We start from the raw sequence: 23236 nt of genomic DNA, 5'->3' as shown, positions 1-23236 counted from the left end.
CTTGTAAAGAGATAGCAGCAACAAGTCTTACTGTTCTTTTTGGTGCCCTCCAGCCGTAAAATCACTGCATGCTTGCATTTTGTGTGCGATAATATGGGCCGTTTTACCGAATCTGTCTCGCCGTTTAATAGTATAGTTTACAGCTATGTTGTCTTCTGCTGTGCAGTGCTTTCTGTCCTAATGGAAGCTGTTACTTGTGGCTTGTATACGTGGTCTGCCGCTGCTATCATGAGTAGGCCCACATCCGTATATGCCACAACATCCATGTATGTGGCATCCATGTATGGTGCACATGTTTAGGCATTAGTGCAACCATTAAGTGATAAAAAAATGCGGTGCGATAGTGTTTGGGTTCCAAAGTTTTCCAATACACTGGGGTGCTAGTCCTATTAATGTTCGCTCTGTCTGCTGCCGTGGATTAGATCCTTGTGTTGCGAGAGACGAGGATCACACCTCCCTGTTCTTGATAGCTGTTGTGAACGCTGAGGGCTTCTAACCGCTCTTTTTAAGTGGTGGTAGAGATGTCTGGTGCCGCTATGTAGGCTCCTCTGACGATGGTGTCGATTTGGGCTTCTACTGACGGCGTGGTACGGGAGACCGTAGGTGACCCTGCTAATAATTTAGGCTTGGACCAGTCTTAGGGTGTCCTCTTCCCTCAGGGGAAAAGCTGCGCTTGCGTTTTTCTGTGGCTACCTTCGAGGGATGAAAGCAAAAGGCTTCTACGCTACAGCGTAAGGACCCCGTGTCACAGAAAAGCCGGTGTTGACGTCCGCCGTCTTTCTCCTCAACCTCATTTTGACACGGAGCAGACGGCGACTCACGTTACAAGTGTCGCCCCTCAACATGCTACGCAGCAGACCAATCGCTGTAATTCTATAGTAACATCCCCTATGTAGCCTACACAGCAATCGAACTCCTGACTCTCGGCTTGCGAGTCAGACATATGCTACCGCTAAGCCACACATGTAAGTTAGTTGCGCTTGGTTACACTGAGGCTTTGTATGCATGCCATGTGGTCTCTCGCATAATGATTGTGGCTGTGAAAGAGGAAACAGTGTTCGTGTCTGCGTGGGCAAGAGGAATCGCTGTCGTGTAATAATACCCTTAAAGGCGAAGTTTAAGTGCCCCCCCCCCCCCCCAACTCATTTCGGGCAGAGTATGCGTGCCATACTCACGCTTCTATAATGCTGCACAACGTTTTACGCAGCAAAACAAAAGTGGCGGCTGCACAACAAATCTAGTATTCATATTACATTGAGTGCTTCCGATTCTTAAAGAAGTTCAAAAAACAAACAAGCAAATGAGCTTTCAATTTTCCATTTTGTTTTCGCTTTTATTTCATTTATATATCAGTTGGTTACAGGAAACATTATTATATATATACACAAGGCCGAGCCCCACCCGGGCCCGTCAGTTTAAAGGACGAAGCGTAGCCTAGTCCCAACAAAAGAATGATGTACGCGGTCAGACTGGGCAAGGGGGGCTTGCTGGCTAAAAAATTCGCATGTACCGCTCGAGGCTTTCGAGTATGCCCGAGCCCGTGCAGTGATTACGTTCGCTGAAAAAAGCATTCAACCTTGCAACAGACATTGAAACACACTGCAGTATGATAGCAAGGTGCCGTTGCCTTCAGAAGTGGTTTGTAATATGACGTCATTAAGTCAGTATTTCAGTTCGGGCGTCTGTCTTCTGATTGGTAGCTTTAAAACTTGTCCATAACGGAAGCTCTTCCGTGGGTGACAAACGTAAACGAATCGCTAGCGGAATGAACGATCGCCAAACACCACTGGCGTACACATTGCGCTTTATCCTCTTCCGTTATGAGTGTTAGTTCCATTAAATTCATGTCCTCCATTTCAGGCTGACGCACTAAAAAGCCGATCGAGCCGATAAAAACTGCGTATACGGGTGTGTACTTTCTGCAAAATCTCATCCGCAACACTGCACGGTAGTGCTGTACGCTGTTTAGTCCCCTTGCTGTTTTTTTTCCGCGCGCTGCTTGTCACTTAGCTGTTTTTTTTCCGCATTTTGTATTGACGTCTGCTGTTTTTTTTTTCAAGTGCTACTTTGTCAGAATGCTATTTTTTCCCACTGCTGGTTTGTCGCTGTTTAGTTTTTTATGTGCTGTTCTGACGCCAGCTGTTTTGTTGTCTGCTGTTCTTTGGCTCGTGTCTCGATTATACACTAACTCATTGCTTTTGTTCAGAATAATTGCTGTAGTGAGACACTGAAGGTTGGTCACATGATTCAGCAGAGTGACGGGCTGAACAGTTGGCACATATTTTGAAGAATAAAACCAGCGGGATCGATTCACTCTCTTGCGTTGTAAATTCAATGTCAAGATCTAGAAGATACGTGTGATTAATCGCCATTTTAGCTTAGTTTTTGAATAATTTTTAATAGGTTTGGACTGTACAACCTTAGCATCCTACATCGTACAAGAGTTGAATGTGGGTCATCGATTTCACGTCAGCCTGACGAAGCACATACTGTATTATTACCCTTGAAGCTGGGAGCCGGTCGCACCTTTCGTCGCATATCACCGTCTGGAAAAACCTATCACGTGTCTTAGGAATGCTTTCAAGCAATAATCTATACGGCGTTCTCACGTATGACCGTATTCCAAGCGGTGCATACGAAGCAGATGCCATTAAGAACATCATAAAGACAACTGCGCAGTTGCAAAAGATGTGAACGTACAACTTTTGTCGTAGCTTGCCTTATAGTATTATGTCGACATCAAATTTCTTGGCTTCTCTCTTTATTACGCAGCTCAACGTTGAGCCTCTTACCCAATTCTGTCGCCGTAAGGTATCATTTATTGGCACGCTCAGGCCAGCAAGGAAACCCTCCTAGATATCGCATGCTGAACTTGTATATTGCTCCAAGGGAGTGATATATATAGACCTCCCCTTGCATGCAGCTGCACGGTTACTAAAGTGGCCTGCACAGCTTTCTCAACTCTACTTGACGAAAAAATATAGTCCTTCACCACTGCATTCACCAGAGCCATCACGTGCAAAACATTCTTGCATTCAAACACGTCACCGCACCAGCTGCAAGCACAAGGATTCCACACAGGCGGACACCCTCCAGCGACGAGCCCGCAGAGTGGCCTTTCCCCGGATGCATCGCTTTCTTCTTGTCTGTGAAGCCTGAGCCCGGCTTTGTCGGCTTAGCCGTCGTAGTAGTTCTTGTTCCCTTGGAGAAATCACTGTAAGAGGCCGGAAAGGGCGAATAACAATTACTTTCATCACCTGTCAGCTGTCTTTCTTAGATACTGTTGGTGACATTTATGCGGAAGAATTAAGAAAAATTAATGCGTACAAACTTCACATCCGCTAAAAATATGCTGGTTTAGAGCGAAGCAAAAGCCGGTAAGAATGAACGAAGGACGAACGGCCGTCCTTCTTTCGTCAGCACTGCTTACGGCCAGGCAGGAATGTGCCCAGCGAGTCAGAACAGGCTTTTCACCTAAGGCAAATTTTGCTTGGTGTCTTGTATTAGTTACCTCCCTGTTTACAAATTTCTGGTAACGGGTTATGAGCTGCGTGATGCAATGGTGTAGACGGTTATTTACATCTTTCATCATTCACGTCAAGTCTTGAAGACGTTTGATGTCCTTGTGATTCGGGAATCGCAAAAACATTTGCAATGCATGCACACAGGAAACCCTCCTTCCTATGGAAAACCTCGCATATAAATAAAACAATGAAGCCTGGTGTACTATGCAATACGAGCACATATCTGCGCGTGACGTGCTACCGGCGTTGAGGAGTGCCGGATTCGTAAGAAAACCTAGTCGTCGCTTATTCCGGGGATGGCAACTTGAAATTTGCGTTGATGAAGCGTGATTCACACACAGAAGTGCTGACTACATCAGTTATTCTCAGACTGCTTCTTAACGGTGCCAGAAATGTCAATTTTTCTTACTGTCAGTGCAGTCCTACGCTTTCATCCCTACAATAGACTGAAATTGTACTCCTATGCCAAATCAGCTAACAGAAAGTTCTTATGTTCACCATGCACCAATAAGACTTGAGTATTCGAATTCTCACTATTCTTCAGTAAACCCTTTGCCAAACGACAGCATTTCTGTCTTTCGCATACCTTCACTCCATTTTTTTTCGCTTAAGCCCGGAGCGCGCTAGTACTCGTCCGGTCCATTACTGTTCTGGTATTTTTTTAATATATCCGGGCACATTTCCCAGAGTACCCCCAAGTATGTGAACAAATTGAGGCTAGATGTGCAGGTACTTTCTTCAATCTCAGTGTGGCACAAAAATACTTGTGATTACAAATATCCACAAAATGCGACGTTCGGCAAGGAAGATTGCAGAGCCATAGCCAAATAAGTTTGTAGGTAATGATCAATAAATTTATCTGGCCATTCTGCGACAATGAGACAATGCCGAGGATAAAAGTTGCATTGACAAGGTAGCGACGAGGTATGCGCGCTGCAGGATCCAGTGAAATATAATTGAAAAAGAAAACAAGATGAAAAGTGAATGCCCGTTTGAGCAAGCTGATGCTCAACGTAAGCGAGCTCAACGTTAGCATTTAGGATCCCCAGTAGTGGCAGCCGGACAATACTTTTATACTTAACACTGTTTTTTGCATGCCACCTTATAATCGCTAAAGACTGAACATTCCTAGTCGATGATAAACCTGATTTTTTCTCGGAAACGTATTTGTTTCAGTATTGTGCAAATAATAATTTAAGCGGCTGCTATCTGGACATCATCTATTGTGTGCCTCGTGTTCATTTCAACGGGCGCCAGGATATCTAAGGACTGGCTCAGTTTAGTAAAAATTATTGCTTTTTACGTTTAAATCGCGTCGCCAAGCACTTCTTGTCGATGAGAACCTTCTTGAAATCCTGACGAAATGTTTCTTCTTTACACGTGTGGCAGTAGTCAATGAAACGCCTCTCATATCCCAAAGAGCCGACATTCAGATCCCGATTAATATAGCATTCAAGAACACTGAAATTAAAACACAGAGTCAATGAGGACAAAATGCAAAACCGAGTCGTTCTTAGACCCTTGGGTCTTTCCATCATCACGGTTTCGTCACTTACCTCTTGTAGAGAAGTGGCTTCCAGAGCTCGCAGCGCTCACGCTTGGTGTCTCGAACGATGGTGTAGTTGTTGGGCTTCAACACCAACATTCGGCGGGTCTGCGTCGTGTACTCAGGCCACTCCACGTGCGAGTGAGGAATCACTGGCTTCCTGCAATGTTAAAAGAAATTCGACCATACTTACGGGTCTGTGCTATACAAATAAGCATGCCATTTCTGTAGACATACCAACTCTAAGTAACTAGCTAAGAATAGAAATATGGCTGAAGTGCTTTTTCGAAGGAGTAGGAAGATAGTTTCTTTGAGGGCACCCAACGTGCCCTCAGAAGAAAAGTGCAAATGATGGCGCGTGGAAGGATTCTGGATGCTTGCCAAAGCGTCTGCCAGTGGCATACACAAGGGCACAAACCGAATTTTATCTAAGAAAAAAACAACAGCACTAAAACATATCTGCTGGGCGTTGATTTAAAGTCAAAGCAACGCTAGAATGAGTTGACTAAATCATTATTTAAAATGCCGCAAATTATTGAAAGAAAATAATAAAGCCACGCTTCTCAAATTTCGTCTTGTACAAGTGGTTGTCTCGTTCAAAATATTTGCAGTATTGGCAACATGATTGTAAGCTTTATTCTTTAACGTGAAAGTTCAACTCACTGTAGGTTTGACGAAGTCTGTTAACGATATACATATCCATGACCAGCAACACTTTTTTCGCATTGAGTCAGAATAGAGCTTTTTGAGGACGTTACCGTATAGCTCACGATATGGTGTATTTTCTTATATTTAATACCTTCAGGATTTACAGCAAGAACCTTCTAATGGCACCCAACTATTCGCGTCCAATACCACACAAAAAGTTAGAATCCACATACTTTTGCTGCCTAATTTGCTCGAATGCACAAGGTACAGTTTGTATAGACTCATACGAAAGCAATTCTGGCGCCGTAGCTTTTAACTCTAGCGCAGTTTATACCGTCACTGGTTTTCATGAAAGTATATCCGCATATATCGCAGCCGAATGCCAGCCAGTCAACTCTTTTCTCTTAAAGCTCTTATGTTTTAAGGCGAATGCCTTTCTTGGCCCATGAGTGGCGTGGGCGGAAGTTGTAGACGGGTGCTGCAGACGGCAGTTGCAAGCGGAAATTGATGATGGTTATGAATTTTTATAGCACAAGGCAATCTATGGCCAAAGAGCGCCATGGCACAAGGTATTTTTCGATTACTCAAGGTGGGGTCAAACATCAATTTTCCAAGCACTTCACCCCTTACTGGCCAAGCACCAGCCCAGGGGAAAGCTTGTACCCATTGTATCACCGGTGGGTACCCGGCGGTAGTGGGGATCGAACCCCGCACCTCCCGAATGCGAGGTGGATGCTCAACCACTCGACCACAGCTGCGGTTTCTAGGCGGAAGTTGTGGACGGAAATTGTCCGCACAAACTGTGAATCATAAGTTGTGTGGTAAATAAAACAAAAATGTAAAATTTCATTATGGAAGAGTTTTTAAGCAACGTATATGTAAGGAAATAAACCATAACTTATAAAATTAAAAACAAATGTAAAATGAATAAAAAGAAAAAACATGATAACAAAAGTAAAAATTAAAATAAAAACCAAAAATTAAAAATTACAAGAAAATAAAACGAGAAAACAAAAATTGCAGGAAATATCAGAACATGAAAAATGAATGGAGAATCAGGACAGACAGGGAATGGCTTTCACATTTGCGCGCTTAAACAGACAAGTGCAATCCTGTAATTTTTGAACACCTTCATGTTAGCGTTGAGTAACGTTTCTATCACCGTATGAAAATACATGCACGTTTTGTACACGAGCATGGAAGCCAAAGAAAGGAAAAAACTGTAGCATAGCATGCTTGTACAACGTGGCATCTGGCAGAAATTGCAATTAGATAATCTATTCGGGCTAATATTGGTGGTTCAGGCGCACAAAAGCACAGAAGTAAACGTCCTAGTTCGCACTAAATAACGCGTAAGAAATTTTCAACCGCTGCTGTGTTTTCCGCATTTTTCTTGTAGAACGTGTGAACATAGTTGTATTTTTTACCCTAAAGCTCATCTTATTTCTTTGCTGAGTTCGCCGCGTGGTGTTCTCTGGTGTATGTATTTTTGGGCTCTTCTCTTCTGTTTTAAATATAAAAGCGCTGCCATATAAGCAGAGTACAGTGTAAAGGACGATTGCCGATGCAGTTTATGCATTAAAACTGCTTTCAGACCACAAAATAGATGAATCCTCGCCTCTTATTCCGACTGTCAAACATTGGAATGAGTTGACATTTAATGCTTGACTCTAATAATAATTTTGAATGTTTTTGTGCTACTTTGTTTTCTTTAAAGACCTGCATATTCTATCTGCAAGTTACTTTTAAGGGCTTCAGAGCGTTCTACCCTCGTTGAGTACCCCTTATTGCGCCTTTGCAGTGTTTGAAAATAAAAATATCTTAGCCTAACGTAACTTGTTCTTCTTATATAACTATAAGTTGCTAAATTGAGTAGGTCGTGAAAAATTGTGCTCCAAATTACTACTTCCTGCGCTGAAAAATTAGGCACATGGTTTACAGAAAAAATTTTGATGGTGAGAGGGGCCCACTATGAGAACTTAATTGCGCCTAGGGGTAATATACTCATAAACCGTCCGTGCTCAGGAGCATTATATCGTGTGTTATAGTAAACTAAGCTGAGCAAGTAACATTCCGAGGTGTTAAACAACTAAATATATCAAGCTCAATTGCAACGACAAATTCGAAAATTAATTCAAAACGCACTGCATGCTAGAAGTTTACACGTTTAATTGTGTTTATCTAATAATGTATGACTTTTCTCAGGCTAAATTTTAGTGCAGATGCAAAGAATTGCATAGAAGTTTGCTCCTGCAAACCCATGCCTTTGGCCTGAAAAAAAAAACATAGCATAGCATTTTTGGCGCCTACGATATTTCTTACCCTGTTCGAGCGAAGGAGTTGAAAGCCCCGACGAGTTCCTTCATGAACTGTTCTTCTTCGTCGGTGTAGTCCTGAGTCGCCAGGAATTTCTTGCCAAATTTTCCTAAGGGTTCTGTATAACGGCTTTTGTCCTTTATGAAGGGAAGAGATCCGAGCGTGTACATGATATCTTCGCCGTGAGCTACGCCCATCGAGTTGGGATAGAAACTGTGAGATGGCTTGTAGGCGAACTCATATTTATACGTCTTGATCCCACTCTCAGAGACACTGTCCGCGAACAGCAGCGCAGGGCAGAAGAAGACCGCGTCGCTGATCATATCCTCCGCAATGTGCCGAAGTTGTTCATAGGTGAGGTCCTCGTCACCATCTCCGAAGTAAGAGCTTACGATGCGGCGTGCTTGGAACATAGGGGCGCCAAACGCCAGAGTTATCACCACCGTGGCAGCTGTCCTGTACTGCGGCACCAGCGCTTCGACTACCTCGGGATACAACGTAGTGGCGAAATAGAAGAAAATAGCAGCCTCATTTTCTGTGGTTCCCAACATCACTTCTTTGACGTTAAGCTTGCTCCATGGCTCATGAGAAGAAACAGAGAAAGGTAGGAATTCGTCGTTGTCTATTGGCGCAAATGCGTGCTGCACGAAGTCGAGCTTCTCGAGCTTCTGTATCATCTCACCGGGTTCCAGCTTCCTTAGGCATCTAAGGGCTTCTGTTAGCTGTTCGTCGTGCGTCTTCTTAGGGTCGTAGCAGCCGAGTGTCGCGGCGACGTTGATAAATTTTCCTTTACCGTAGAAGAAGTCACTTGTGGCGAGGCTCAAGGGAGCTCCGCTTTGCATTATTGCCCTTTTGAACAGACCCTTGCTGTGCGGACTGACGGTATGTAGTGCGACCGAGATGGCGCCGGCGCTCTGGCCATCAATCGTGACATCCTCCGGGTCTCCGCCGAAGGCAGCGATGTTCTTGCGAACCCATTTCAGGGCTAGATTTTGATCCCAGAGGCCAACGTTGCCTGGCAACTCCGGAACTTCGAGGGACAAGAAGCCGTGAAGGCCCACGCGATAGTTGAAAGTAACGAATACAACGTCAGACAGGGCGACGAAATTGGCTGGATCGTGGAGAAAAAGGGCGGAATCTCCCCACTGGAAACCGCCGCCGTGTATAAAGACGATTACCGGAAGCTTTCCTCCGCAGCTCCCTGTTTCTGGACACGCCGAGGAAGGCAACCAGACGTTGATCTGCAGGCAGTCCTCCGACGATCCAGAATAGTTGAGTGTCAGATCCGCGACCAGAGGAACTGGAAGCTGACGACATGGCCTTGGCTTACTCGATGCATTGTAGACTCCTTCCCAGGGAGACACTGGCAAGGGTTTTCGAAAGCGCAGGTCGCCAATAGGGGGCTGGGCATAGGGTATTCCGAGGTAGGCGTACAGTTCCTTGCCGCCTACTTGTATGCGCTGGCCAGTCAGAAGTCCGGAGTCGATTCTTACGACAGGGGCATTGCTTGTAGTAGCGCCGGTTGCGAGCAGACCCCACAGTGAAAGTTTCACCAGTAACACAGAGACACAACAGTTATTAGAGCTGGAGATCCCTGAAGACTTGGGCATGTTGTGGAGGAGATCAGCGTGCCGTTCCGTTCCACCTGCGTAGATCTCTGTGCGCGCATGCAAGACGCTATTAGAATAGCTGCTGCTGGCGAGGTGCGCGTTCCTTTCTAGCTGGATGAGGAAACAGGTTTATCTCCTCTGTTGTTAGTGTGTCGGCTCATTGCTGATTTGATCAGTCCTTGAGGCAGCGCCCTCATAGAATTCGTCCGCTAATATAGAGTTGAGGTGTTATTCCTTCCAGCTTTTTCCGTAACTTGCCCAAAACCTGATACATTGCCAACGAATGTCTGATTTGTTTTTGGCGAGGTTACGATTCTTATTTTCCTCGTTACCTTGTTAAATTCTCTCAAGATCAATTCAGTGGCACGCACTGCGGGTGCGATGGTCCACTGTTATGATTCTAGATGCGAACCTTTTTGAGAGACAAGCTCGTCAGCCTTTCGCCTTTCTTGTTTTGAAGAAAGTTCACTTCTTTAAAGCATTTCCGGCGCACTAACAGAAATAAATGTTTCGGTAATTCCAGCGAGTGTGTCGTGCCACAAAGCAGATTAGCCAAACCAGCCCTCCGTCATCAATAACGTTAGATAATCAAAATCTAAGATAAATTCAATTTTCTTAGAAGCTGTTTTCAAAGAAGCTATATGCTTCTTTTCAGGCCGTAAATGTCTGCGAATAAATGCTTTTAGCACACGCATGCTAGAAGGTACACAATACTCTCTTGGCTTTTCTGCGCGCTGCTAGATGCACTGTTTTCTACTTGAATGCTGTCACTTGCGTGTACAAGCCCAGATTGATTGATTGATTAGAAAAGACGTTTCTCCTCGCCCCCGGCACGTAGGCTTGGAAGACGGGGATGGTGCTGAGCATAAAAAGTTACTGCGAGAATTTTAAATCTTTACCGCATCCTACTGATTATTTCCGTGGCCAGTCAGAACTACAACAGGTGCGGCCAAAATATTACGGCTCACGCACTCTTCGGCCTTTGGAATTTTTTCAAGCGTTCCTGAGAGAAAATATTATTTCATGTGTTCATGCTTGAGCGCACTATCGGCATGTGCTGACATGTGCATCAAGTACCTTCTAATTTTCGCTAGGTAAGGTGTGAGAAGTTTTTGACGATCAAAGTGCGCAGTGTTATATTTTGGCCGGCAATGTATGAGCGTAGTTGGTGCCAGAGCAGGAAGCATATTATAAGTGTTAACTTTCAGCGCGTGGGCAGAGTAGACACCTGTATTTACACCTTCGCGCAGCATCTAAAGAGACTGTTTTTTTTTTCGAATAACGAATGAAAATTTTCCCATTGAGTTACTCGGTGTTTGTTACTGGCGGTCGACTGGCGGTGCTAGAGTGGTTGTTCTCGTGCGCTGTGTGGTGTGGACGGTTTTGTTGTGGCTCTCAGGATTGTGCTTGGATATCGTGTGCATTCTTTTTTTTTAGCATGATTTCATCCGCGATTATTCTTTCCGTTTCAGACCAGCAGGAAAAGATTCTGAAGCGAAGTCGTAGCATCGAATGGATGAGTTCTGCTTTTCATCTTTTGTTAGGTGCTGTTAGAGAAAGGATTTTGAGCAGAACTTAAGATTTTATTCTAGAGCGGCCAGATTATTGAGGACCGTCAGCTGGGGACTTTATTCTCCTATTTAGTTTTTTTCTTCTGCTTAAGAAATCGGTGTTCGCGTTTGGGAGATCTGGTTGGGCAAGCACCCATCGGGTTGAATACATGTTTTATCGTGGTGAACACTTCATGAATTTTTTTCTCAGTGTTACATTTCGGGCTCAGAATAAAATCAGCAGACGAATTTCATATGTGTAGGATAGCAAGGGCAAAAATATTTTTAAATTGAAGTGTAAGAACCAAGTTTAAGAAGTACAGGACGAGGCTGGTATGGAAAGTGTGGAATGTTTAACACAGCCCGAGAGATGGAAGTGGTCAGGAACAAGCATACCAAGATGTGTGTATATATGAGAAGATTAGGATGACAACTTCCGGCAGAAAAAGGCGAGAGAGCTGTCATAAAATAGAGGCTGAAAATGGTGGAGGATTAGTGGACTGAGTTTCGCCATTTTGGTAAGAAATTGCTGACGCATCAGCCTGGCAAGGAACAATTAGACCCCAGCATTTTGAAAGACGAAAGTAAAGACGAATAAAGCAGGGGGCTCCGATAAGCTACGCAGCTGGAACCACTCAGAGAAGGCAAGAGGTGGTCGACGACGCGCGAAAGGAAGGGACGACAGAAGAGTAGGTGCATCAGGATGGCTCAGTTAAAGGAGGTCAGGAGACCGACGTGAACAGTTTGGTTATGCTGAGGGACCGGAACATGCGCATGTGGGAAGTAACGATAAAAGATACGGTGATCGGGGATACACGAGTGAATGTGGCGCCCTTATCGGAAGAGGCAGCGGAAGCGATAACAGAAGAAAGAAAATGTAATCTACACGATTTCAGGAAAGAGCGACACCTGGTTGCGGTATCTGGAGGCTTGAACGACGTCCTTAGAGTACATAGGTTATAGTGGGACTAAAAAAGAAACAAGAAAAGTGTGTCCCAGTCCACACCACTAAGTAAAGGAGGAGCAATGGCAGAGCGTATAGCAGAGCGAGCTAGAGGGGAACCGGTGAGCGATAATCTCACATGTGAGGATGGCGGTATATGCACAGTATCAGAGGTGTATCAGGGCGTCCGTGTGGAGAAAGAAGTGCTAACTGCAAACAGAAAAATCAGGAAGCTAGGACACGAAGTGCGTTTTGAGGTTGTGGAACCGGTCGAAGCGCCGTGAGTACCGGGACGCACTAATGGTGTCCAATGGGGCTGTTTCCATTTTATTTGCGGATTGGGAGGTACAATTGAATGCCCACTTGCGCGTAGAGCAGTAGCTTTTCCATGGGTTCCGAAAGCACTTAGGCACAGGGAGTGAAGGGAGACGAGAAGCTTTCGGAATCCACAATTCACAGGGGAGGTATCTGTGCTGACCAGAAACGGTTCCTGGAGGGCCCCAACGTGAGCCCTGAGACAAAGCAGAGGAAGGAATATGGGATAAATCATGGATGAAAATGAAGGGGGGAAAAGCGTAAGGTCAACGCTATAGCCCACTAAATATTCTGGGGGAGGGAAGGGGGGGGCAGAGCGCCAGTTGAGTAGCTTGAAATCTTGAAATCAAGCAACAGATAGAAAAACAGCACAGCAATATACGCGTTCACGGAAGCGTATCTGAGGGACCTTGTAGAGGCTCCACTTATTGCAGGCTATAGCTGGGAAGGATACCATAGGCAAGCTGGAGACCAAGAAGGTGGGGGCGTATGTATGGGTAACTAGTTGTATTATAGGCAAAGTAGTAGCATTAAGTCTAGAGTGCTTGTGTAAGGGCAGATGCTATATGGAAAATCCCGGTAGTGAGCAGACCAAATATGGAGCAGAAAATGAAATCACGTTTATTCTATGTTTTCCAGTACATAATAATTTTTTTTTGCCCACGATGTTTACCAGAAAAGCTCTGCCGTAACCGCGCTTCACACCACTGAGATTGAATGCGCAGGTTGCTCAAGCTGCCAGATGGTGTGTGATAGAGGTTAAGTTCAAGAACTGACTCCTTTAGCCGCGAGATAATTGCGGTTGTAATGAATAAAAGCGGAAGAAACGCACTGAAGGTAGGCCACATGCTTGCGCTATAAATTCTGCTGCCATGTGAGGAAGATACTGTGATTAATCGTTTTCTTAATCTTTACAAGCTTTTAAACAGACGGTGGCTAACGTGCGTATCATGTATCATACCAAAGTTAAATTTTGACCACCTATTTCACACTGGCATCTTAGAATGCGCACTACATTATTTCTCTTGAATCTGGGAGTGAGTCACACCTTTCCTTGCATATCACATTCTGGAAAAACCAAGCGCACGGCAGAGGAATTACTTTAAGCAATAATATATGATGCATGCCCACTTATGCTTGTATTACAATCTAGGAAGCGTTCCATAAAAGGTGGGCGTTTTGCCATTAAGACAACTTGCGTATTTCCAAATTATGTGCATGCGCCCCTTTTATTCCAGCTGGCCTCGTCTTCTTATCTAATATTTATGTAAAATTTCTTGGCATCTCTCCTTACCACGCAGCAACACTTTGCTCAATACAATTGCTAAAAGGGCGAGTTGGTAATACGCTCTTGAGTGTAGCAACGCGGAAAACGGAGACCTGTGTTCTTTCTTTCGTCCCCGTCCTTTGCGGTGCTTGTGGTGCAACACTTTGCTTGTCAGAGCATCTTACCTTTGCCTGTCCTCGTAAGGTAGCCTTGGTCAACTCAACCCAGCAAGGGAAGCCCTCCAGAATGTCTCATGCTGAACTTGTGTATTACTCCAACAGAGCGATAACTATCAACCTCCGCATACATTCTACGTAAGTGGCTAGCTTGGTTTTATCAGATAGTCTTGAAGTAAGAAAAATTTTGCCTACCGTGGACAACCACATATTTTTCTTCTCCTCCGAAGATTTTCAAAAGCTGCAAAGTTTTTCTTTACGTAAAAACGAATCCAGTAAACAGGCGAACGCTAAAGGTAACAACAACTCCAATCTGTGAGAACCTAGGGTGACCTTCTTGCGTGTCAATAATAGTAACACCTGTTATAGGCCTTATTACGGCGATACCAAGAATGTTCAAGAGGAAGCTAAAATTCTTGGAGTCCCTCATCACCACATTCACTGCAGTCTTCACGTGCTGAACAGTCTTGCATTCAAACACGCTACCGCACAGGCTGCAAGCCCAAGCATTCCGGGTAGGCGGATGCTCGTTGGTGACGAGGACGCAGAGTGGCCTCTCCCCAAATGTGGTAATTTCTTCTTCGTCGTGACGCTTGAGCCCGGCTTTGCTGGCTTAGCCGTAGTAGTAGCTCTTTTTCCCTTGGAGAGACCACTGCGAAAGCAGGAAAAGGCCGAACAGCTATTACTTTAATCGCTTGTCAGCGGTTTTTAATCTTTGATGTTGTTGCTGAAGCGCGGGAAAGATTAAGCAAAGTGAATGCGTGCCTACTCAATTCGCGTTCAAATTGCCCGTTTAGCGCGAAGATAGGGCCGGTATGAATGAACGAAGAACCAACGACTGTCCTTCTTCCGTCAGCAGTGTTTACGCCCAGGAAGGAATGTGCCTGCAGCGAGGCCAGAGAATCTTTCCTACTCAGGAAGATTTTCTTTGATGCTTTAATTGCATTACGTCTGCACTCAGAGCTATATAGAAGTGCGTTGTAAACTCGGTAATAACCCACCATAGACTATTTACATCTTTTATCATTCACGTCAAGTCTTTAAGAGGTCTTATGAGTGTGTAAGTCATGAGCATTTGGAAGGCACACACAAAGGGAACACAGCTTCCGGGGGAGAACCTCGCATATAAATTAAGTAATTAGGCTTCGGGTCTTATGCAGTAAGCTTACAGAATTTCGCTGGACGACCTACTGGCATCAAAGGTTAGAGGGTTGCCGGATCCCTAAGGAAAGCATTGCATGGCCAGTCGTGAAAAAGATGGTTGGCCCATTGGTTCCTCTCTTATAGCCACACTCTGTGCTTTCGCTCGTAAATAGAGTTGGAAGCCTGTACCCGTGGCGTCTATTTTGTTTCTATGCCTCCTGTCCTATTTGCGAAGTCCTACCTTTCTTTGAAGCATCCTCGAGTTTGCGTCGCTAAAGTGTGGTGCGCACACTCAAGTGCAGGCAGCCCCAATCTTTATAAGACTGCTCTCTCACGGTGAGCAAACGATCAAATTTTTCTTCGGTTATTAATATTATCTATTTATAAAATACTGCCAGCTGCATTTCGGAATTGGTTTCGAAAAGCAGTAGTGGTTCCATGAGTGTATCCTGACAGTAACTTGAAATTGTTTCACCGGAATCTACTGTCAGAAAGATCTCATGTCCAACACTCTCGGCCAAAAACGTTGAAAATTGGAAAATTGTGGGACACTGTTATGGAAATATTGACGGTAAAGGTCCATCATTCTGATATGTAGCAAAATGTTCTTTTAAAGTGTTTGCATCGATCGCATCGAACTGTTAAGACTGCCATCGAAAACCAATAGGGAATGCTTTTGACGACAGCAAAAACGTTAATAGAAAAACATGCAAGGCTGCTGTCGGATTATGTGCGGATATATTGATTGTTATATTTAAATCTTACAGTATAAGAAAAAAATTGCGTTCACAAACGGTTTTCTGCTCAAAAATGGTTTAGTCCAGAATTCTTGGGTATGTAGTTGCATGAAGACCCTACGAGATTTGAATTTACTAACTCCCTCTATTCTTCAATAAATCCTCAGCCAGAAGAGAGCCATTCGTGCCTTCCCTGTATCTTCCCTCCTTTTTTCTTTTCGCTGTAAGCGGCGAGTGCACTCCAACTCGTCAGGTCCTTTACTCTCTTGGTATTTTTTTAAAGCTCTCTTGGTATTTTTTTTATAGCCCCAGGTACATTTCCCGCAAACACCCGAAGCGAGTGAAGGAATCATGACTTCATGTGCAAGTGCTTTCACGGAACGCAGTTTGGCAAAACAACTATGCAATCCAATAACAAAACCTCATCATCTGCGACGTTCGGCAAGGAAGTTTGGAGAAGGTTAGCCAAAGACTTAGTACAAAAAAATCAAATTAGCGTGCTTGATCACCCTGCGAAAAAGGGACCACGTTGAGGATAGAAGTGAGAAAGTAGCGACTGAAAAGGTATGAGTATTTCAGAGACAAGGGAAATATAACTTAACAAGGAAAACGGCATCCACTTAACGCGCGTGATTCAGGATGAGTAGGGCATTGTCTGCCTGCTTTTAATGAAACGAACAACTGCACTTAGAATTGCCCGCTAGCGACTGCTGGGCATTGCGCCATTGGGTAACACTGCTTTCTGCATGTCATCTTCCTGTTCAGTAACTCTCCTAAATTTTACGTTCCCTGATAAAGCTGTTTTGCTTTGGGAAACAATTTGTTGCAATATTCTGCAACTATAAATTTAAACAGCTGTTTCCCGTGTACTGTACAATGTTAGCGCACGTTAAAGAAAGGTGGTAGAAATTTCCGGAGCCCTTCACTACGGCGTCTCTCATAAGCTGAGTCGCTTTGGGACAATAAACCCCCATAAACCAAACAATAACCGAAACTAAACAGCTGTTTTCTAGGCATCATCAATTTATGTGCTTCCCTGACATAATGACAGAAGCCACGTTATCTGAAAATGACTTTCTTTTAGGAAAAAATTTGTTCTCGCTTCGAATCACATCACCAGGTACTTTTGAGAGATTGGCACGCTCTTAAAGGCCTTACGAAATGTTTCGCATTTGCACGTATGGCAATAATGAAAGGCACGCCTCACTTTTCTTAGAACGCCGAGTTAGGACCACCTGCTATGTATTCTTCAAGGACAGTGGATTGTAAACACGGAGTCAGTGTGGATAAAGTGGAAAGGTGAATCGCTCCTAGACCTGCGGGTGTTCTCAAGTGTTCGGACTTCTTTTACCTCTTGTAGAGAAGTGGTTTCCAGAGCTCGCAGCGCTCACGCTTGGTGTCTCGAACGATGGTGTAGTTGTTGGGCTTCAACACCAGCACTCGGCGGCTCTCCTTCGTGTACTCTGGCCACTCCACGTGCGGGTGAGGGATCACTGGCTTCCTGCAATGTTTGTTTGAGCAAAATAAAAGTGAGCATGCGCAGGGAACTTGTGCAACGCTGTGCGATTTCTGTAGGTATACTAACGCTAAGTATTGAGCTCAGAATAAAAATATGGCTGAAGTGTTTTCTTTTTTTCACGAAGTAGGAAGTTCGTTGCTTCCAGGAGATTCGCTCTGAGGAGGAAAGTGCAAATGACTTCGCGTCGAAGAACCTTGGATGCTTGCCAAATCCTCTGAGGCTGGCATACACAACGGCACCAACCGAACTTCTCAGATAGAAACGGCAGCACAAAAAAAAACTGTCCTTAAAGGTTATCTATAAAGCAAAGCAAGCGTTAGAATTAGCAGATTAAATAACCCTTTTAACCTCTGCAAATTATCTAACTGAAAAAATCTAGCTATACTCGCTAAATTTCACCCTATTGAAATTTTGTCAAACTCGTGTGCAACGTAGCCAGATGCTTGTGAACTGTTTAGTTCCAACGAAAAAGAAAACTTGCACTCAGTTTAACGTTGACGAAATACCAGTAATTATATGCATGTTTCTGACCTACATATTAACTTCTAGTCAGCCGGGAGTATTTGGTAGTTTGCAATCGCTCACAAACTTGGGTATTTCTACGTGTCTTTCAAATCTCTGGTCTTTATACAAACCGTGAATTTTCTAGCTTGAACTCACTAGCTGCTACAAAAGCCAGAAAAAAAGTTGAAGATCCATATCCTTTTGCTGGAACTTCTGCTCGATCACACCAAACACTTTTTTTTTGTGTGTGTGGAAATGCAAACAAAAGTCATTTCGGCGCTCAAGCTTTTCTTCTTAAGTCGATGGGGCCCACTTTTGCACTGTTGTTTAAGGCTCCCACGTTCTGAACATCGGCATGCGAGCGTGGCACACCGCATCTGCTGCCGTGTCGAAGATAAATTAACATTTAGCGCACAGGCGAGACAAGCAAAGCCTGAAACATACTACGGCATTTTTGGGTTATTTTACGTGGTACCTGGCCGAACTTGCAAGGTTTATTGCGTGTTTGCAAGTTATTATCTGTGTTTCAGGCGCACAAAAACAATAAGCCGCCGCCATATCGCGTAGTTGGTAGGCCACCGTCGTAAGGTCGCGGGTTAGGATCTGACTAGCGGCATGTGGTGGCTTTGTCTTCCTCTTCCTAATTAGTTACAGTTCAGGTAAGAAATGATTATACTGCTAATTTCTCATTGATGAACACTAGAACGTTTTTAAAATTTACCTCATGCTTTCCTTAGTTTCACTTACTGTTGGCTTCTTTCGTTTGCGAGCGATAACGAACCCCTAACTTCGCTGCCCATATCTTCTCAAAAGCCTAAAGAGGGCACTGGCCCTGGCAGTCTTGATGCCATCGGCATCATAAGAAGGTTCTCGCACAGCTGCCGCCGTCGTCGTTCGATGATGTTGAACGTAACACTCGCGGTGTTCTACGTCCGCTGCTGTGGACGGGTGTGGCCTAGTGAACATTCTCAAGGCTACGCAACATGCAGAGGCCATGGGTTCGAATCCCAGTGGCAGAATGTGGTTGTTTTTCGTCTACTTTGTAACAACAACAACAACAACAACAGCAACAACAACAACAACAACAATAGTAACAACAATAACAATAACAACAATAACAATAATAATAATAATAATAATAATAATAATAATAATAATAATAATAATAATAATAATAATAATAATAATAATAATAATAATAATAATAATAATAATTAATAATAATAATAATAATAACAGATTAATAACTATTCGCATCACGAATACATGATGCCGGAAGCCTGATGAAAAAGCTATCATATTGTGAGGTTGACAATGCTGATGGCCCCTGCACTGCCAATTTCGCTTAGTAGACACAGTAGCAAATCATGTCAAACAAATACATAGAATATCATTCGCACTTAAAACTCATGCGTGCTAGAAAAGAAAAAGGAAAAAAATAATTATGTGTCAGGAAAAAAATGATTGCACTACTGATTTCCCGTTGACCAACATCACACAATGAAAAGGAAAACGTTCCCCTACGTTCTCCTTATTTTCGATGACTGTTGGATTTCTTTATACAAATTTCAACAAGTTACGTATTAGAATTGCTCAATCACCTCAGTATTTTCAGCATAATTTTGGCAAAACCTGTTAAGGTAGGTGTATTTTTAAGCTCACAGCTCCATCTTATCTGTTGCTGAGCTTCGTCGCGTTGGCTTTTCGGGCGTCGGGATATTTTGGTTCAACATTTGGTTAGATATTCCTAAAAATGTTTTCATTTAGGAGATTCACAATAGTGCGGACAAAGAGCCGGTGCAATTTAAGTATTCGAATTATTTTTGAAGACACAAACTACAAAAATTTTCGCCTCTTATTTTGGCCCTTAGAATTTGGAACAAGCCGCCATCTGAAGTAGCGTCTATTAACATATTTAAATCATTTTAGGCTGCTTCGTTTTCCTTACAAGTCTGCTTATTCTCATCTGCATGTTACTGGCAAACGGTTCAAAATTTTTCATCATTACTCAACACCCTTTAGTATATCGTTAGAAGCATTGTAAGTGGTTCTAATATACGAGAAGCCGATGGTTTGAGTATATCATGCTCAACTGCTTCCGAAATGACTACTTTGTGAGCACAAAAATTCCAGTGAGTGGGCGGCGAAAAAATGCAATTTAAAGAGGTTTTGCAAGTACTAAACTGCTTCTAGAGGTAATATATTAGTCTCAAATTTCCCATGATCACCAGTGTTATACCATAATACTGCTAAACTATAATCGGAACAAATAACATCTCAAGCTGAAAAAGCATTAAATATATCAGGTTGAATATCTACTTCAACATCTCTCGGGAGGGGGGGGGGGGGGAAGGGGGGAGGAGGAGAATATTTGAAATTTTCCAGTAGCGAATCAAATATATTCCCATTCGGTTAATGGATTAAATACTGAATTTTCAAAACTTTCAAAACGAATCAAATGTGTTATAAATTTCGCGAATATTTTTCGAATAACTGGTCGGAAGTGCGAGTTATGGTCGACATAGTTTTCTTCGGCGAATGCTTTCAAAACAGGGTCTACTCCAATGCTGCACAGCATGCTGGCGCGATCGGTCGGCACGGGAAGAAGTGTTCGGCAAGTCAAAGCGATCCATTTTTGCACCGGCGCTCAAAATGTTCATACAAGGCAGATTTCTTGAACATCCCTTTTAATTGCGAGCCAACTGTGGAAAATTGCAAAATACTGCTACGAACATATGAACAGGAATGGTAACTTCTTCGGATGCTTCGCAAAATCTCGCTTTTGGAGTCTGTCCTCGCTCGCACCGAGCGTAGTTAAAACTGTTGTGACTCATACGTTTCCCACGTTCTTTTCATCTACTGACGTGTGGCGCTAGTGCATTCGCTATCGTTGCCAATAGCTAGGAGTTATTTCCTCATACGTATATGACATATCAGTCATAGAGCTAACTTACTTAATTCCTGTTGCGTACTGCTAGTTCAGAAGAATGTTGCATATTTGGACGACGGTAGCTGTTATTCCATAAGTTACTGCGCCGTACAGTGGCTCCGCCGCAAGCTCTCAGTGGTGTCGCGATTATTCTTTGTACGAGTATTAACTCAAGCACCAAATAATCTACAAAAAATTTAGCTATTGTGTTCTTCAAGCTTATCAATCTTCGATTCCTATTGCATTCGCTTTCTGAAAAGAAATTTTAAATGAAATTTAGAACACTGTACGAGTTGGTAGCTTGCACCTTTGTTTATAAGGATGTGGGGAAGGATGTCGTATATCTGGCTGTATTATACTGCACCCGCTAAAAAATTCGAAACTTAATACCGGGCTCGCTGTCTTGTAAAGAAACCAAATGAGCTTTGCTACGACGCAGCCGTGATATCTGAGTGCAAAATGATATATCGCGTCATTGGCGTTCTTTGAATTTCCTTACCCTGTTCGAGCGAAAGAATGAAAAGCACTGACGAGTTCCTTCATGAAATGTTCTTCTTCATCGGTGTAGTCCTGAGTCGCCAGGAATTTCTTGCCCATTCGTCCAAGGGGCTCTGTATAGCGGCTTTTGTCCTTGATGAACGGCAGGGAACCGAGCGTGTACATGACGTCTTCGCCGTGAGCTACGCCCATCCATTTGGGATAGAAACTGTGCGATGGCTTGTAGGCGAACTCGTACTTATACGTCTTGACCCCGCTCTCAGAGACACTGTCCGCGAAAAGCAGCGTAGGACAGTAGAAGAGCGCGTCGCCAATCATCTCCGCCACTGTGTCTCGAAGTAGCTCGTATCTGATATCGTCGCCTGCGTCGCCGAAATAAGCGCTTACGATGCGCCGCGCTTGGAACATGGGAGCACTAAACGCCTGAGTGATCACGAGCGTGGCAGCAGTCCTGTACTCCGTTAATAGGATTTCCACCACTTCGGGAAACGAGATAGCAGCGTAATGGAAGAAAATACCGGCCTCGTTCTCCGTGTTTCCCAGAATCACTTCTTTGACGTTAATCCTGCTCCAAGTGTCTGGAGAAGCAAGGGAGAAAGGCACGAACTCATCTTTGTCTATCGGCGCGAACGCATGCTGCACGAAGTCGAGCTTCTCGAGCTTCTGTATCATCTCGGCGGGCTCCTGCTTTTGTAGGCATCTGATGGCTTCTTTCAGCTGCTCGTCGAGCGTCTTCTTCGGGTCGTAACAGCCGAGTGTCGCCGCTACGCTGATAAACTTTGCTTTGCCTTTCAAGTAATCCATGGGGGTGAGGGTGAGAGGTGCTCCGCTTTGCATTATCGCCCTTTTGAACAACCCCTTACTGTGCGGGCTGACTGCATGTATTGCGACCGAGATGGCACCAGCACTTTGGCCGAACACCGTGACGTCGTCCGGGTCTCCGCCGAAGGCAGCGACGTTCTTGCAGACCCATTTCAGGGCTAGATTTTGATCCCAGAGGCCGAAGTTGCCTGGCAACTCCGGAACTTCGAGGGACAAGAAGCCATGAAGACCCACGCGATAGTTGAATGTGACAAACACAACTTCAGACAGGGCAACGAAGTTTGCCGGATCATGGAGAAAAAGGGCAGAATCTCCCCACTGGAAAGTGCCGCCATGAATAAAGACAATCACTGGAAGCTTTCCTCCACACTTTCCTATCTCTGGACACGCAGAGTTGGGCAGCCAGACGTTCACCTGCAGGCAGTCCTCGGACGAGCCAGAGTAGTTGAGGGACAGACTCCCGACCAGGGGCATTGATAGCTGCCGACATGGCTTAGGCTTACTAGAAGCATTGTAAACTCCTTCCCAGGGGGACACTGGCAGGGGTTTTTGAAAGCGCAAGTCGCCAATAGGCGGCTGGGCATACGGTATTCCAAGATAGGCGTAGAGTTCCTTGCCGCCTACTTGTATGCGCTGGCCTGTCACGAATCCGGAGTCAATTCTAAGTATTGGGGCGTCGCTTGTAGCACATACCGTTCTGACGAGGAACCATAGTGAAATCTTCACCAGTAAAGTACCGGCACACGAGGTTCCAGGGTAGGAGACCGCCGAAGAAGTTGGCATCGTTGTCGGAAGAGCAGCGCTTCGTTTCGTTCGACTGCCGAAGACGTCTGTGCGCGCATCCCACTCGCTATGAGAACAGCAGTCACAGGAGAGACGGGCGCCCCTTCCTCGCGTGATGAGGTTGCAGGCTTATCTGCTGTGCTGTGATGCGTGCCGGCTCACTGCCCATTCGACTGTCCTTGAGGCATCGCCCTGAAAGAACGCGTCCGCTTTTGTAAGGTTCAGGTATAATCACTTCCAGCTATTCCCGGAACATACGTACCTTAAGCCTGACACATTGCCAAGAGCGGTTGCCTGCTTGTTGTTAGCGAGGCTACTGTTTCCCTTTTCCTCGTTCTGTTCATCAATTCTGTCGCAAACCGATGCAGCGGCACGCAATGCGGACTGGCTGTCATGATTCTAGATG

General features: G+C 44.5%; 1 protein-coding gene across 1 annotated transcript; it reads right to left on the bottom strand.

The window, feature by feature from the left end:
- Positions 1-1155: 1155 nt before the first annotated feature.
- Positions 1156-23026, bottom strand: LOC144094479 (uncharacterized). Its single transcript, XM_077628406.1, has 6 exons — positions 21227-23026; positions 17127-17276; positions 14347-14547; positions 8041-9768; positions 5081-5230; positions 1156-3214 (listed from the first exon to the last, which is right to left on the bottom strand). The coding sequence occupies exons 1-6, from the start codon at positions 22828-22830 to the stop codon at positions 3013-3015; spliced, it is 4035 nt and encodes a 1344-aa protein (XP_077484532.1). The 5' UTR covers positions 22831-23026; the 3' UTR covers positions 1156-3012.
- Positions 23027-23236: the final 210 nt, after the last annotated feature.

This window comes from Amblyomma americanum, chromosome 6 (genome assembly GCF_052857255.1).
Source record: "Amblyomma americanum isolate KBUSLIRL-KWMA chromosome 6, ASM5285725v1, whole genome shotgun sequence".
In the NCBI taxonomy this organism is placed as follows: Eukaryota; Metazoa; Arthropoda; class Arachnida; order Ixodida; family Ixodidae; genus Amblyomma; species Amblyomma americanum.
Note: the sequence above shows the minus strand (reverse complement) of the source record. Positions and strands in the feature narration are given on the sequence as shown.